We start from the raw sequence: 17,855 nt of genomic DNA, 5'->3' as shown, positions 1-17,855 counted from the left end.
TGGAATATGTGGTAAAATAAGTAATCCATGTCCCAAGGTTCTATGAAAAAGGTGAGAGCCCCAATTTAAGAGATAAAAATACAGTAAAAAGGTGTGTGTCCGTTTTTTTGCAAAATATGAAGAAAAAATATAAAGAAAAAACCTTCGGTCTAAAAACAGGGAGACCCTACCCTTGAAGCATCCTGACATAAGACCAAATATAAGCTCTATGCATACTAAGTTGTCTAAACCCAAAGTCTTTCTCTGTGGCCCCAATAAAAGATCTTCACAATCACAGTTGTCATGATCAGGTTTTTGTAGTTAGAGATCCTGGTTTTTGTACAGATCCTATGTCGAAGTCAGAGTGACATGGAGCATCTTCTGTAAACTAGTAAAACATTTTCATTTTTAGGGAAGATTATGATAAGTGTGTTTGTGTTATGTGTATGTGTGTGTGTGAGAGAGAGAGAGACAGAAAGATAGTGACAGAGTGAAACAGCTATACTTACGATAGAATCTAGAAATGGCAGGAAATGACTTGGTCTTAGAATTTGGCAGTAGCTCCAGTAATTATCTAAATATAAATATCAGGGAAAGACAGGTTGAATTTTCTATGTATTTTGTCAAGTTTTGCCCAACTACAAGAGTTTTAGTTACTTTCTTTCTTTCTTTTCTCTCATCAAAAATTTAGCTTCTGGGGCCAGAGCACAGTAGTGGGCATTTGCCTTGCATGCAGCCAACCCAGGTTTGATCCTTGGCATCCCGTATGGTCCCCTGATCACACCAGGAGTGATTCCTGAGCAGAGTCAGTAGTAAGTCCTGAACACTGCTGGATGTGGCCCAAAAGCAAAACACACACACAACACACACACACACACACACACATACACACACACACACATACAACCAAGTTAGCTTCTACTTACCACAAAGAACTGTTAGAGTAGAGAAGGATCTACTATGACAGTGATATTTGGAACTGATTACTCTAGACAAAAAGTAGGTGCTGAAAAGCCATAAAGTGACATGCAATGTACTCTTTCATTAACAACATGTGAACCACAGTGTCAAAAAAGAAGAGATAGACACAGAGAGAAGCAAAATGCCTATCCCAGAGACAAGTGGAGAAATGTGAGGGTGGGTGGGAGGGAGGCAGGGACTATTAGTGGTGGGAAAAGTTCACTGGTGAAGGTTGGTATACAATCTATGATTGAAACTCAGGTATAAACAACTTTGTGTTTAAATGAAATTTAAATTATTTAAAATATAGTTTCTAATAAATAAAAGCATAAAGACATTGGTGATGTGTCACACAGATGTCAATTATTTTTATTTAATACAATTGATGACCTATCATCTCAGCATTATGTTTTAGAAATTCAATGTGGAGGTAGGCAGGGCTGATATCATGTGAATTTTCTTTATCAACAGATTCTATTTATTCTAATACTCAGGGAATTTCAATAGATAAACAACTAGTACATTATGGATTTTGACCAGCAAAACACTGACATACATAATGGTGAATGCTGTGGAATTCATCAATGTCTTTTATCAACAATGCATTCTTCATTGGGTGAATCAAGTTCAGAATTTATTTCTCTTTGAAGCCATATTCTTGTGTATTTAAGCTGTTCTTGTGTGGAAATTGATGGTATTTGGAGAGTCTCTGAGACTATGTGACTTCTTCATTCATGTATAAATGTCATTCCTTTCTGATAGCAAGCCTTATTAAATCAAGAGTGCATCTTGGTTCTTCTGTTTGACCACTTAATATTCTACCACTGCCACACAACTCCCAGGTGCTTATCAAATGTAATCAACTTTACACAGAACTTGACATGTTACATACATGAGATTTTGTGGTTAGAGTCTTAGATATATCGTCAATCAAATGGTTAATCTACTTGACATTTACTCCAGCCTACTGCCTCATCCAACAAGAGACTCCACCACATCTCTCCTTGACTTAATTTCTCTGGTGGGAAGAGGAAATAATTGTCATAGAAAATTCTATTCAGTTGTTGAAGAGGACTCCAGTGATCATGGTATAGTCTGCAGTGTGTTAAAGGACTTGGAGAAATTTTTCCACTGTTGGTGAGGAAAGGCCATCCTCAGAGAGTTTCATTGTTTATCTCTTGTTGCACTTGAACCTTCTTCTATAACACTTATTTAAAACAACTGGTTCACCTTCTGGATTCTCCTACCAGACCAAATATACACAATTATGCCCTTGAGTATATTTTATATGCTATAAGTTATGTACTTTTTTTGCCTGGTCTCAAAACAAGCATATGTTTTCTTTTGTACCTTTTGTTTTGTTTTGTTTTGTTTTGTTTTTTTGGTATTTTGGGCCACACCCATTTGATGCTCAGGGGTTACTCCTGGCTAAGCGCTTAGAAATCGCCCCTAGCTTGGGGGGACCATATGGGAAGCCAGAGGATCAAACCGCAGTTCTTCCTTGGCTAGTGCTTGCAAGGCAGACACCTTACCTCTAGCGCCACCTTGCCGGCTCCTCTTTTGTACCTTTTAACCTTTAACTTGATAAAAGTTCTATCTTTTTAAAGTGCAACTTTCATAAAAAATGTTGAAAGTGAAATAAATTCTTAAGAGAATGACATTTTACTGTAGGCTGGAGCTACAGCACAGTGTCTTATAAACAAACAAAAAAGCTCATTTGGCAATGCAACTAAGTCCAAATGTTTACATATATGGGCTTTTAAGAGTGAGATTTTATTTTTAAATTATATTAATTTTAGTATTTAAGGTAATGTAATGTTGATTTGTGAACATCTTTACATTATTCAAAGATAAGATTAAAACAAAATGATCTTTTTAAATTTATTTTATTTTTTAAAAGAAAATGCATCACGTAATTGAAAGTTAATCATAAAACATTTGTTCTAGATAAGTGCAAAAGATCATTTTCAGGTCTTGCTCCTAATCCTGTTTGCTGTTTTCCTGACTTCCCAATTCTTCTTCCATAGATAACTTTAGGATTTTTAAAGGTTAATTTAAACATAACCAATACAAGTATTTAAAAGACTCTCAAACAAACTATAAAAAGTTATTTCTTGACACAAACTACATGCAGCAAATGCCTCTATGATGGAATCAAATACCTGGGTGAGCATTTTGAATGCAGAGTTTAGCAAAACTAGAACAGAAGGAAAACAGCTCCATGGCAAAAGCAGTAAGCAGAAAGAAAATGCTATTATGCCCAAAGTAAGAGGTGTATAGGAATTGGACATTTGTCCTTCTAATAAAAAAAAACTAACCAACTGTTTACAGATGTGCTGCTAGATATAAGGTTTTCTGTCTGGTTACCATTGACACCTGGCATTACAGCATATTGTTATCTTGAGGTTGGACCCAAGGCATAATTCAGCCATTTATCTTAGAATAAATTCACCAAGTAGGCCTTGAAAATCAGTTACTTCCTGGGGTGAGGAGAACTTAAGAAAGTTACTGCATCAGCCCAAGAAGAAGCCTTTAGAAACGACAGCATGAACTGGAATTGAAGATGGTGGAAACAAAGATGAAGTTTTTCCCTGACAGGTGACAAAGGAAAACCTAAATTTCCTCTTTCAGAATTTATATACCTAAGTTTCATTTTTCTTGTTTTCATGTCATGCCCAACAGTGCTGGAGGTAGGGCCAACTTCCAGTTTTGTATTGATGGTGGGGTTGCTTCCGATGGTGTTTGGGTACCTTGAGGTTTCAGGAACAAAGCCAGAAACTCCAACATCCAAAGCATGTGTTCTAGATCTTGGAAACACCTCCTTGACCCTCATAAAGTCTCATCATTAATGGTTTTGTAAGATGCCGAATATAAAACTAGAATAGGAATAATTTTAAGACTTTTGTGGAGTGGATATTTGTAGTAACTTTTTAAATAATAAAGAGATATTTTCCATTTCTCCTTTGAAAGAAATGTTTTATTTTACCTAATAATTATTTTTCTATTATGATTTATGTATATTTATTAAAGAAAATCTGGGAAGTGCAATGTACAAAGAAGAGAATTAACATATTTGTTGCTTTATTCTGACAAAAATTTCCCATTCTTTTACTCTGTGTTAGTTCCTGAGTTTCCCATACCCTTTATTTGACTTACTTGATTTGGGTCCATACCTGACTGTGCTCATGGGTCACTTATTCCCTCAATATCACCATTCAGCAAAACCCAAATTCTAGTTCATGCCATAGGGCCTTTACTTTACTCCATATGGCACCAGAATTCCCAAATGTGACAGGTATGAAAATATACAATGGTGCAAAATGGTCTTATTGAAAACCAATACCAGAAACGGGACTTGATGGTACCATTTCCCCTATTTCACCTTTTGCTCTCTTAGATAATTGTGTATTTTCTTTCCTCACATGTCTATAATCTCCTTTATTTGATGATGTCACTGTCTCTTCTAAAGGGACCTTCCACCCCTAAACCTACTTAGCCTATGGTTTTTAGTTTTACAATTCCTCAAAAATTCTTTAATTGAATAGCTGTGAAATACGGAGTTAAAAAGTTGCTGATGCTTGAATTTCGATTATATGGTGTTTAACACCCTTCCCTTCACCCGTGCACATTTCCGGCCACCAGAGTTCCCAGTTCCCCTTACTCTCACCTCCCCCACAGCTTGCCTTTACGGCAGCCACTTCTCTCTCTTTCCTTGTAGGCACAGTTAGCTATCAAAAAATGGGGAAAAAGATTAATAGAAACTTCCTCAAAGAGGAAATAAAAATGGCCAAAAGGCACTTGAAAAAATGTTCCAGGGGCATTTGAACTGCTTGTTGCCCCACCACACACACACACACACACACACACACACACACACACACACACACACACACACACACACACACACACACACACACACACACACACACGGCTGAGCTTTCTTGCCATTCCTCAGAACTGCTTGTTGCCCCCACACACACACACAGACACAGAGCTGAGCTTTCGTGCCATTCCTCATAGTCAACAAGTTTTCCTCTTGCATCATCCCCAGCTGAGAAGGCAAGACCACCGCCTCCGCAGCCTTCTCTCCGCACAGTCACCCTCTAACTTCCTCTTCCCTCCCAGCTCCCGCACAAGATCCCCAAATGCTACCATTTACCCTTTCTTGGAAACAATCAACAGCACCGCAGAGAACTCACTCTCCCAAAGCCTGCTTTTCTATTGGCTGCTCAGAAGCGGACCCAAAGAGGCAGAATCTTGGGTGAGTGACTTGCTTAGGAAATTCTATCTTGATAAACCTGTAGGGAAATGGGACTGGATGAAAAAAGGGAGAGGAAAGTGGAGCTGAGGCTTACCCATTATCTCTGCCCCTCCTGGCCCAAGTGCTCTGGCGCTAAAAGGATCGTGCCTCAATTCCTCTTAACCAGAGAGACACAAGAAAGCTGGGCCTCCATCCTTGTCTAAGCACTGCCCAGTGGGAAACACATGTCTAGGAACTGCCTGAAATGAGAGGATGGCTCCTAAAATAGCTCGCTCACAAAGAGGTCTGATTTTGAAACAAAATCCTCCACAAGCTGCCAAGCTAGGAGATGGAAGGGAAGGACATTAATGGAGACTGGGGAGGGTATGAAAGGTTGTGGAAATCATGGAGTACAGTCAGCCTCCTTCCTCACTCCCCCTTTGGGGATCTGGTATGGAAAATTCATGCCTTTTAGGCATAACTCTGCCCCTTGGCTATCCCCCACTCCATCTCTCTTAGACCCCTGTCACCTCACATCCTCCTTCTTGCCACCTCTCCTGAGGCCTGTCCCAGATTTTGCAGCATCTTAGGAAACAGTGAAACCAGAAAATGAAAGCCATCTTGGAAGGCACATAGACAAATATTCCTAACAACTCTTTGCCACAATCTGAAAAACCAGGTTGGAACTGACAGCTTCCACGTGCAAGTGTCTGCTGTAGCCCTAAGTCAGTGCTTTCTTGCTCCTTCCCAGCTCTTCCAAACTCTCCAGGGCCCTAACAGGAGCAACAGATCAATAAAAAATGAAATTGATAAGGAGGTAAAGGATGGAGGGAGCATTAGCTCATATGGTGAGGGAACTTGGTGTGGGTAGTAAGATCAGAGGTGAACACTGGATGCCTGAAAGTCTGTTAGCAGTATTATAAATAATTAAGTTATAAAATTCATAGTTTAAAAGTCATACTTTCTAAGATAATGATGGAAGAAGCAGCCCCAGAGATAGGCAGAGTGGAGGGTCAGAGAGAAACTGGGGAAATTGGTGGCAGGAAATGTTCACTGGTGAAGGGTGTTGTGCATTGTAAAATTGAAACTCAATTATAAACTTTGTAACGGAAAAAAAAACCAACTGTATTATAAACAACCTTGTAACCACAGTGTTTCAAGTAATTTAAAATATAATATCTATTGAATCCAATAATAATAAAAAAATAAAATAAAATAATAATTAAAATAATAAAAATAATAAAAATTTCACTATGACAATGTAGGATTTATCCTGGGATAAAAGAATGATTTAATACACAAATTAATGAATGTAAAATAACATATCAACCAAAGGAAAGCTAAAAAATAAAGAAACTAGGCGGTATCTCATTATCTGTTTCTAAGTTGAAACTGTAATAAAAAATTATAGTAATCAAAATAGCATGTTTCTGGAATAAAGATAGGCTCTCTCACCAAAGGGTCAAAATCAAATACTCAAGGACAAATTCCCATATCTATGGACAACTAACTTTTGATAAAGGAGCAGAGAACAGTTTGGAAAACTGAATATTCACCTGTAAAAAAATTAAATATGGAGGCATACTCATAACTTACACAAAGTCAAGTTAAAGTGGGTCAAAGAACTTGAGCCCTTACTAGAAACTATAAAGTATATTAAGGCAAATATAGAAGAGTTTTCCAAGATTTGTATCGCAAGGGGGTAGTTAATGATTGACAAAGGCAACAGGATAAAAAAAAAAAAAAACCATCAAGTTCAAGAGTTTCTGCACAGCAAGAGAAACATTGACTAAAATGTTGAGACAACTAACTAAATGGGAAAAATTATTTGCATTCAATACATCAGATAAAGAATTGATATTCAGGAAATATAAAGAACTCACAATTATCAACAAAAATATTTAAAACCCTATAAAATGGATAGAGGAAATAAACAAGCATGTATCTGAGAAAGACAAATGAGGGGCCAGAGCTGTGGCGTAAAGGGATATGACGTCTGCCTTGCCCTTGCTAGCCTAGGACGAACGGCGGTTAGATCCCCCAGAGTCCCATATGGACCCCCAAGCCAGGAGCGATTTCTGAGCGCATAGCCAGGGGTAACCCCTGAGCATCAACGAGTGTCCCTCACCCCCCCCAAAAAAAAGGAAAAAAAGATAAATGAATCACCAATAGGGACATGAAAAAAGGTTCATCAATACATTAGGGAAATTCAGACTAAGATAACAAAAGAGATATAATCTCTGAGAATGGCATCTATCAAAAATAGTGGGAACAATCTGTTGGTGGTGCTGCAGTGGAAAAGAAACTTGTGCTGGGGAAATGTCTACTTCAACCTTGTGTAAAACCATGTTGAAATTTTTCAGTTAACTAAGAACTGAGTTAACATACTACCCAGCAATTTCACTTAGGAATATCTACCCCAAGGATACAAACATATTCAGTCAAAATGACATCTTCACATCATTACTCATTATAGAGCTTGGTATGAGAGCTAAGACACAGAGTCATTCCTTTTTAAAAATTATTTATTTATTTATTTTGGTTTTGGGGCCACATCCAGCAGCACACAGGGGTTACTACTGGTTTGCACTCAGAAATTGCCCTTGGCAGGCTTAGGGGACCAGATGGGATGCTGGGGATTGAACCCAGCTCCATCCTGGATCATCTGCATGCAAGGCAAATACCCTACCGCTATGCTATCACTCCAGTCCCACAGGATCATTCTAGGTGTCCAATAACAGATGAATGGATTATGAAGACTACTATGTAGCTTCAAGGAATGATGAAATTATACAATTGCATAATTGGAACTGAAAAATATTATGCTGAGTGGAAAAAGTCAGAAGGACAAATGCAGAATGTCTCACTTACCTGTGGTATATAGAGAAACTAGATGAAGGAATGAAAAGTAGTAATAGAGATACACCTAGACCATCCATTGTTGGAATATGATCAGTCTTTAATTCATATATCTTGTCATACTTCATTTCCCATAATCGCTATGGTTTCCCTTTTACATATCAAAAATCCACCTGTAAGAGAATTTCAGGATAGTTACTCTACCCCAACCTATTCTCCACCCATTGGGGTGGTCCTATCTCCCCAATAAAAACTGGAGTTGAGGCAAACCTCTCTTTCCTCATGTGGTGAATAGATCCCCAGATTCATGTTCTATCAATCTCCAAGTGTTCAATCCCCCTTTTCTCTTGGGATTGAAATGTGAGGAATTATCTAAAAAGCACGGACTCAGACTGTAGAAAGAAAAGGGACACAGGGGAAAAAAGAAGAAATTTAGGTGAAAGAGTAAGAAGATCAAGCATGAAAGTAGCAGGGAAGCAGGAGTCAAAAGGTCATGTGTACATTAGTAATATGTACTAATTAGCACATTAGTATTAAACCAGAATCAACAACCCAACAGCAACCCAGACAAGCTACAACAATTAAATTATAAAATGTTTCCATTGCCAGGGGCTGGAGCCATAGCACAGTGGTAAGGTGTTTCCTTGTAAGCAGCCAACACAGGACAGACCCCGGTTTGAATCCCAGCATCCCATATGGTCCCCCACGAGTCTGCCAGGAACAACTTCTGAGTGCAGAGCCAGGAGTAACCCCTGAGTGCAGCCAGGAGTGACCCCAAAACCAAAATACAATACAATAAAATAAAATATTCCCATTGCCAAAAATAAAATAAAGGCTGCCAATATTTCCTGGGTAGTCCAGTCCTGCCTGATACCTCCATGGCATCCTCATAAATGGGAAGGAGTAATTCCCCAATTCCCCTTTTTGCATAAACTACAGCATCCCAACATCACTCCCTATACTTTCAGATAAAAATGACTCAGCTCAGCAACTTAACCTTATCAAACTTCCAAGCCACCAAATTTTAGATCTATAAATCCTGAACTGTGGGACTGCATGACGCCACAACATATTATAGTTATAGCAGTGTCAGCCCACTAGTCGCACAGGAAATCTGATGGGAAAGTTACATAGTAATCTGTCAAACTCAGTGAGCCTAAAAAGTAACACAGAACGCTCAACTAAACCAACCACAACCCAGTAAAACCTTAGACACTGACTTTAGTAAAAACGTGGCAAGATATAACAATAATTTCAAATTGATCTGTGTTGATCTAAGTTTCAATAATTCCATTTACCTTTGTAACAAATTATATGAAGTAATTTTGTGCCTGCATGGAGGCAGGCCATGGTGGTGGGTTGGAGTTTGGGGACACTGGTGAAGGGAAGTCATATTGGTAGTGGGGTTGGTATTTGAATATTCAATGTCAGAAATGACTGTATATGATAAACAACTTGGTAAATCATGGTCTTATAATGAACATTAGATAAAAATTATCTTGTCAAGTTCATGTCAAGTGGGAGGCAGGAGGGAACTTCGAAATGCAGGTGGAGGAACATTGACACTGTCACAAAATAATTAAACAACCCAATTAGATGGGGACATTGATCAGCCAATAATAGAAAGAAATGAGCAATAAAATTGGATAAACTGATCTTTGTAATAAAAAATAAATAAAGCCAGAACAAAATACTAATTTAGGAGCTGGAGCAGCAAATATGGAGCTTGTCTTGCACATGACAGATCCAGGTTTTATCCTTGGCATCACATATGATCCCTAAAGCCCCACTATGAAGTGATCCCTGAGCACAGAATCAAGAATAAGTCTGATCACTGCTGGATGTGGCCCCAAACAAAAGAAGAAACGCTAGTGAACATCTGCCAGATTGAAAGTATTTAAAAGTTTAAGAAAACTGGAGCAAATGTGGAGAGAAGTCAATTATGTTTTTAGAGAAAGGTAAATTGTTGTGTCCCTTCAGAAAAGAATGTTGAAGCTTCTATTAATTTTGAGGTTGTGCACAGGTTTAGTATTTCTTGTATATGTATGGGAAAACACTGAGGAGACTTGTCAAAGTAGCATTGCTTGTGACAGAAGCAAAATATAATGGAAATGAAAGCAATCGAAAAACTTAAAAAAAATCTCTCCATAGGTAGTTAATTACATCAAACAATACTACCAAATAGAGATCTGAAGACACTTGTAGTGTGTGGTAGAACCATTTGAAATTGACATTGTTTAATGCCAGAAACAATCAGATATGCTTCATTAAGTACTGCGTACTGGAGCTCTGAACTTTAATAAACATGAGGCTGTGAGTTTGATTCTAGATACCACTCTACTTGTGCCCGACATCATCTGTTGGGATCCTCAGCATCACATGGCCCACCTCAACCCAGCATTGGAGCACCACAACCAAAGTATTTGGCCTCTGGTCAGCCAACAATAAGAACAACAAAAGTTAGAAAAGAAGAAAGTAATAAAATAAAAAAAATTAAGAAGGTAAATAAAATTAAAAATCTACTTAAGAGACCAGAATGATAGCACACCAGATAGGGCTTTTGCCTACATGCGGCCAACCTGGGTTCGATCCCTGGCATCCCAGATGGTTCTCTGAGTCTTCCAGGAGTAATTTCTGAACACAGAACCAGGAGTAATCCCAGAGTACCATTAGGTGTGCCCCCCTCCAAAGCCTAATTGAGAGAAACTCAATTGGAGCCAATAAAATAATATACACAAATATGATAATATGTATAAATCTATACCATTGTTTAAATGACACACTCAGCCCTCTTTGTTGTTTTGGATGCAGATTTTTGCTGGAGAAATACTAAGATAAGCATAGAAGGATTCTGGTTTTTTGGGCTGGGGTTCCTGTGGTTTGGAGAAAGAGAAGAGGCTGCTACATAGGGGGCAGACCAGAACTGAAATAATGCTGCATGATCTCATTGAAGGATCAGAAAAATTGAGATTTACCATTCTTACACCATAACACTGAGCCGGACAGCGAGGGATTTTTTTTTTTTTTTGGTAGTCTTCTGGCAGAAGTAATTCCAATTAGTAGCTGCACTTTAAGGAATTAACAGTAAACTAATGGGCTGTGAATAAGCTTATTTCCAAACCTTCTGGTTTATATAATCAGATACAATACTTTTGAGTACATGTTCTAACATGCAGGTCATGTTTTACTTCTTTTGAGGGGGAAGGGTACTCCTGGCAGAACTCTGGGGTTATTCCTGGCTTTGCTCTCAGAAGTCACCTCTGTCAGATTCAGAAAACCATATGGGATGCTAGGGATCAAACCTGGGTTGACTGCATGCAAAGCAAATGCTCTACCCACTGTGTTATCCCTCTGGCTCATGTTTTACTTCTTTATCAGGGTGCCTGATCTGTGGCTTTACTTCATTCTTTTTCTGGATAGGAAAAAATCATTGTTGTATTTCCTTTTTTTTGTTTTGTTTTGTTTTTGTTTTTGGGCCACACCCGGCGGTGCTCAGGGGTTACTCCTGGCTGTCTGCTCAGAAATAGCTCCTGGCAGGCACGGGGGACCATATGGGACACCGGGATTCGAACCAACCACCTTAGGTCCTGGATCGGCTGCTTGCAAGGCAAACGCCGCTGTGCTATCTCTCTGGGCCCATTGTTGTATTTCTAATCATTCTGCTCCCACTACCATTATCCTTATCACTGTCATGAATGTTGTAGTTGCCATAACTGGCATCACATACAAGCATACAGCCTTTTTGCTGTGAAATTCCCATTTTTGTGGTGCTTACAAATCCTTGACATTGTTTGAGGTGTCAGGGAGAGCAGGGCTGCCCAGATGTGTGCTCTGTGCATGTGGGAACCAGACATTTGATCTTGTGGCTATACCCTTGCAAGTCCAGCACTCTTTGCCAAGAGCCTTATATTTCTCTCGACCAGTTCTGTCTTTCTGATGAAATTTCTGCAAGTTGGTGCTGGTAAGTGTAACTTGCCCAGCAGGTAGGCTTCTGCTGTTTGCTGAGTGTTCAGCCAAGGAGATGTGCTGTATGGTCTTGCTTTCTTGGTTGGGGCAAATTAAGTGTTTACAGCCTCATCCCTGCGTTTTGGGTGACATTATTTCTGTTGTAGGAAAGTTGATCTTGGCCTGGCAGAGATAAGAGGCAGTGACTCACTTTCTGTGAATTGCACCTTGGAGCTGGCATTTCTTCATTTCCTGGGGAAACTTGGTGCTGATCTCATCATTCCATGGTGCTGATCTCATCATTCCATATTTCTGGAGAGATCTTGTGGAAAACTAGAAGTCATATTTATGAAAAAAAAAAATTAAAGGGACTGTGATGCCCCTTTGTGATTAAAGAGATGATTTTGGAAAATCAGTCCCAGCCTATTACCAGGACACATTCAGAGGACAGACTCTAGATCTGATTCTACATTCCTCAAACCCCAAATGCATGTTAACATGCTTGCCCCTTCACAGCATAATCGGACACTAATGATATATAGAACACCCGAGCAAACCTGTATGTGATGCTTATCTTTAGCATTAGACTATAAATCATGTTTGTACTCCTCATTAGTATTCCTCCCCACTGTTAGGTGACACTTTTATAATGGCCATATAAGGGATCTGTCCCTTTAAGATGGTCCCCTATTATTTAGTGACAGTTCAACAGGGGTAAATAACTGGCTGTAAATAACTGGCTCCCAATAACTGACACTGACTGTGGGTGTTGGCTGGTGGGTTGTTGGTGCTCCTGGTACTAGAGCTGCTGCTGTTTCTCCCAGATGCTGGCTGCATTTCCTAGCTTCACTGGAAAAACTTTTACTGAACTGTTCTGTCTATCCCTTTTCCCTAGTCCTCTATCTGATTGAATCCTTTCCCTGGTTCTCTTCAGCTTCTGGCAGGTGGCAGTTTTTGGCACCCACAGTTAGCTCTCACCCCACTAACTCTCACCTTATAACTCAGTGACCAAAACTCTCTTTCATTAGCATTTTCCTTCATGCCTCTGCTTTCATCTATAATATTTTTTATAATTTTAGGAGGGGGATCAGGGCATACCCAGTGATGCTCAAAGCTCTGGTCTATGCTCACACAGGGAATTCTGGTAGGACTAAGAGCTCCCTATGTGATATCAAAGATAGAATCATGGTCACTACAAGCAGGTGGTATTATGTCTGTTGTTTTTTGGGGGTGCATTCTTGGCACTTGGCGGTGCTATGTCTGGCGGTGCTCTGTGGACCATATGGGATGCCAGGGATCAAACAAGGGTCCACTGTGCACAAAGCAAGTTATACCCACTGTACCATTGCTCTGACCTCAGGTGGTACTATCTTATCAGGCCTTATCATCAGGGGTAAGGGTGGGGGCAGACAGAAGTTAATTCAGGTTCACTAGATCAAAAAGACACAGGTATGACCTGACAGCCACTAATCCACTGCTCCCATCTTACTAGAGGAGACAGTTTATACTGAAAGACGCTGCTTGCTGTGTTCCAGAGATCAAACCTCCAGGCTACAGAGCCTGCCCCTGGAAGTGAGGCTGCTCTGTGTTCCACACCCTAAGTGATTTTTGGACCACTGAGTTTATTTTAGTTTCGTTCCCAGAAAATTGAATCTCCTACTGAAAATTAGATTAAAACAAACAAACAACAACAGCAACAAAACTAGCAAGCATAACAGAGCGAGCTTGACCCATATAGATTATAGGTGCCAGAGCCAAGAATTCAGATAAATCTAAGACTAGTTCAGACAACTACACTATGAGTTACTGTAAAGTGAGTCACCAAAGTCTCTCGGGACTGTGAGGAATAGCCTGGAAATTGTTCCTGTCCTTCCCTGCACATATTCACACCCACTGATAAGAAGTAGAACTGTGAGTGGCAGGAACTTGGGTGATGAGTATTTCAGAGATAGAGCGGTCAAGTGTGGATTCTGAAGATTTCATCTGATCTGGAGAGTGTAGAGGCGAGCAAAGGTCCAGTAGATGTTTTCTTTTCTTTTTCTACACAAGGCAATTGAAACCAGGTGTCTGTCTCAAGGATCACTCTTGGCAGTGCTAGGGGATCATATGAGATGCCAGGGATTGGCAGCACACAAGGCAAATGCCTTACCCATTCCAACTTAACTACCACTCTGGCAAGGACTGAGCCTAGGAAGGTCTTGATCTCTCTCTCTCTTTCTCTCTCTCTCTTTCTCTCTCTCTCTTTCTCTCTCTCTATATATATATGTATATATATTAATTTAAAGAACATGTATCACATAGTTGACATAGTTGATCATAAAACATTTGTTTCTAGGTAAGTGGGAATGAAATTATTTAAAAATTTAAAAAAATGGAGGACTGGAGCAGTGGTGCAAGCAGTAAGGCGTCTGCTTTGCCTGCACTAGCCTAGGACAAACTGTAGTTCGATCCCCCAGCAAGTATAGCAGCAAGAAGATTTGTAAGAATCATTGCTTGTTGCATTGAAGTCATTATGTCATCAGAAGATTTAATAAACTCTATTGCAAGTTGACCATTCTGTTATTCCTTTTGTTTCTGGATATTAGGTAGCTTCAGATATACATTAGCATCTAAATTGGTGTGTTCCTATGGGGAATACATTATTTTTCATGGAGCTGTCCATGAATTCCAAGCACTATTGCCGATACTGTGATTTTGTGGGGCATGTTTTCAACTGCCAGGTCTTCCAGAAGTACGGGTGGGGGTGTGTGTGGGAGAATGCCTGAACTCACTCTAAAAAAGTTCTGATGGTGCTATCAGCCTAAATATTAGGTGTCTCTGCAAAGAGTCATAAAGGGATAAAGTTGGGATATTGGCCAAGAAGTGATTGTGGGTGATGGGTGCAGCAGGCGTGGCTTCTGCAGGGTGGGGACTTGGCCTGACTTATCTTCTGAGATTGCTATTTTAGCTGCATGGCTAGTGTACTCAGAATTTTTCACAGCTTGGATTACACCTCTGTCAAGAACAGAGTGAGTCTATGGAGCTGGCTTGGTGCAGACATAGTGATTACATTTTTGGGAGTGGTGTCCCTTGAGTAATAAAAATAGTACAATTGGCTCTCACCTGCAAGCAAATAAAGTTTATACACCTCAGGAGCCAGAGCGATAGTACAGAAGATAGAGAACTTGACTTGCACACGTTTGACCTGGGTTCGATCCCTGACATCCCACATAGTCCTTGAGCATGCCTGGAGTAATTTTTGAGTATTTGTGGGCAACACTGAAAACAACAACAAAAATGTTTACCTGCTTCAGACCATGCACACATAGACCAACATTCCCCAGCCTTAATCTGGGAAATAAGATTTTAAAAAGTGTTTAGAATAAAAAAAGAAAACAAAAGACCAGAGATACTTGTATAATAACCCTGGTTTCTGAATAGGAGTATTCAGAAACTAGACCTATATTTGCCTGCCCACTGAAGGATAGATATTTAAAATATCACTTAAGAAGATAGTTAAAATAACTGACCATCAGCACTGACTTCACAGTGTAAAATAATGAATCAGGTCAGCATTCAGATAACCAGGAATCTACAGTTCAGCATCCATAAAACTAAGGACAATGAGAAAACAAAGGAATCCATCTGCACTAGCTACCAGGAACAGGAGTCCAGCAAACCCTCAAACTCAATGAAAGTCTCCAAATTTGTAACAAGGACTTCAAATCAACTTAACATGCAATGGCAATACAAATGAAGCAATCTGTGGAAGAGAAATTCCAAGAGTATGGAAGCGTTCTTTCAGATGGAATTGAGGAAGTTGAAGAGCACAATTGCAAGTAAAAATAACAAAAACAAAAATCAGAGTTCAGCATACAGAGAACCCAATCAGCAACATTGGAGACAAATTACTAGACACCAGCAATAATTAAATGGCAAAAGAACAAAGAAGTAAATGAACAGAAGAGAATGTGAAGTTCTTGATTATAAGGAGGCTGGAGCAATAGGACAGGACATAAGGTGTTTGTCTTGCATGCAGCTAACTGGGGTTTCCTGAACTAGATAGTTTTCAGGAGTGACCCTGAAATTGAGCCAGGAGTAAGTCGTTAGCACAACAGGGTGTAACCTCAAAACCTAGAAAGCAAAACCTGCTAAGGAAAAGTCATTAAAAGAAAGAAGATTTAGTTGGGCAGGCACCAGAGCAGGATCGAGCAACTATTCACAGGGTTGCCCCGTAGGCTCTGAGGTCCTATCGGCGGCTCCCCAGAGTGGTTCGGTTCCCAGATGCTCCAGTCCTGCCTGCGAGAGATGGAGCGGCTGGAGGAGGCAGGACGAGTTACCCAGATTCTTCCTCTTGCAATATATGAGGGTTTGCGTATTCTCAGAATTGGAAGGGACGGGCTAGGGGTCTGGAACAGATTAAAAATTGAAACAGTACCTACCATATTTTGTAAGCTGGTCAATTAATAAACAACTGCTTTCAAATTGGAAAAAGAAAAAGAATTGAATCAGGAGCCGGAGAGGTAGCACAGCAGCAGAGTTTGTCTTGCATGCGGCCGACCCAGGATGGATGGTGATATGGATTCCTGGCATCCCATACGATCTCCCGAGCCTGCCAGGAGCAATTCCTGAGTGCAGAGCCAGGAGTAACCCCCGAGCACCGCCGTGTGTGACACCCCCCCCCCCAAAAAAAAAGAAAAAAAAATTGAATCAATCTTAAAAATTTAAAGACAATTCAAGAGGGCCCAGAGAGATAGCACAGCGGCGTTTGCCTTGCAAGCAGCCGATCCAGGACCAAAGGTGGTTGGTTCGAATCCCGGTGTCCCATATGGTCCCCTGTGCCTGCCAGGAGCTATTTCTGAGTAGACAGCCAGGAGTAACCCCTGAGCACCGCCGGGTGTGACCCAAAAACCAAAAGAAAAAAGGAAAAAAAGAAAAAAAAAAGACAATTCAAGAGTACTGAAATGACGAATACACTTGATGGATTGGAATTGGAGTTTTTCATCCAGGAATTGAAGCTTATGGCAGAGAATTTGCATAGGGTGGACATCCTTACCCCTTTTCTGGAATATTCTAAATTTCCCCCTAGCTAATGCTTTAGAACTTGGAGAAACATTTAAATGTAAAGAAGCTGTTGTTTTAGGGAACACTGACTTCCTTGAAGATGATGAATAAAAAAATGACAGAACTGGGAAAAAAAATACAAAGGCAATGCTGATCATTTGATGCATAAAAACTGCAACCCCGTGGGACCGGGAAGGTGGCGCTAGAGGTAGGGTGTCTGCCTTGCAAGCACTAGTGTAGGACGGACCGCAGTTCGATCCCCCGGCGTCCCATATGGTCCCCCCAAGCCAGGAGCAATTTCTGAGCACATAGCTAGGAGTAACCCCTGAGTGTCAAATGGGTGTGGCCCAAAAACCAAAAAAAAACAAAAAAACAAAAACCAAAAAAACAAAAACCTGAAACCCCCCCCAATCCCAGTTTTTCAACTCAGAATTATATTTGTAATTTAAAAAAAATCACTTAGTGCAGGAGGGAAAATTTTGTATAAAGCTGCCCTGGTTTTTGTTTGTTTTTTTAACCCACTTGTAAATTTGGATTTACTTCTGGTTTATACAAACTCCATTTAAATTATGTTTACAGTATTTAGTATTGCTGCTTACAAATCTTGTATGGATTCCTGCCTGAGTGAAAAAAGAAAATATTCATGTCTTCAGGAAGTAGGCAAATTATATCTTTATGCACTCTGACAACTGCCAGGGCTAGGGCATAAGTAATAGGCACACACAAAGGTACTTAGCACTGTTATATTCACCACTACCTGCTGAAGAGTGGCCTTTTAGGTCTATTTAGTTTCATTAATATTTTGGAACCAGGATGTAGAGAGGAAAGC

General features: G+C 39.9%; 1 protein-coding gene across 1 annotated transcript in view; it reads left to right on the top strand.

The window, feature by feature from the left end:
* The window catches only part of LOC126008676 (caspase-10-like), a 56,644-nt gene extending 39,507 nt beyond the window's left edge, over positions 1–17,137 (top strand). The window contains exons 11-12 of the mRNA XM_049772915.1: positions 5,065–5,200; positions 17,052–17,137. Of these exons, the coding sequence (XP_049628872.1) occupies positions 5,065–5,200; positions 17,052–17,137 (222 nt within the window). The remainder of the gene's footprint in view (positions 1–5,064; positions 5,201–17,051) is intronic.
* The last annotated feature ends 718 nt before the right edge of the window (positions 17,138–17,855 follow it).

The sequence above is a fragment of the Suncus etruscus genome, chromosome 5 (assembly GCF_024139225.1).
Source record: "Suncus etruscus isolate mSunEtr1 chromosome 5, mSunEtr1.pri.cur, whole genome shotgun sequence".
NCBI classification, from domain to species: domain Eukaryota; kingdom Metazoa; phylum Chordata; class Mammalia; order Eulipotyphla; family Soricidae; genus Suncus; species Suncus etruscus.
The sequence above is the reverse complement of the archived record's forward strand: the minus strand, read 5'-3'. Positions and strand labels throughout refer to the sequence as shown.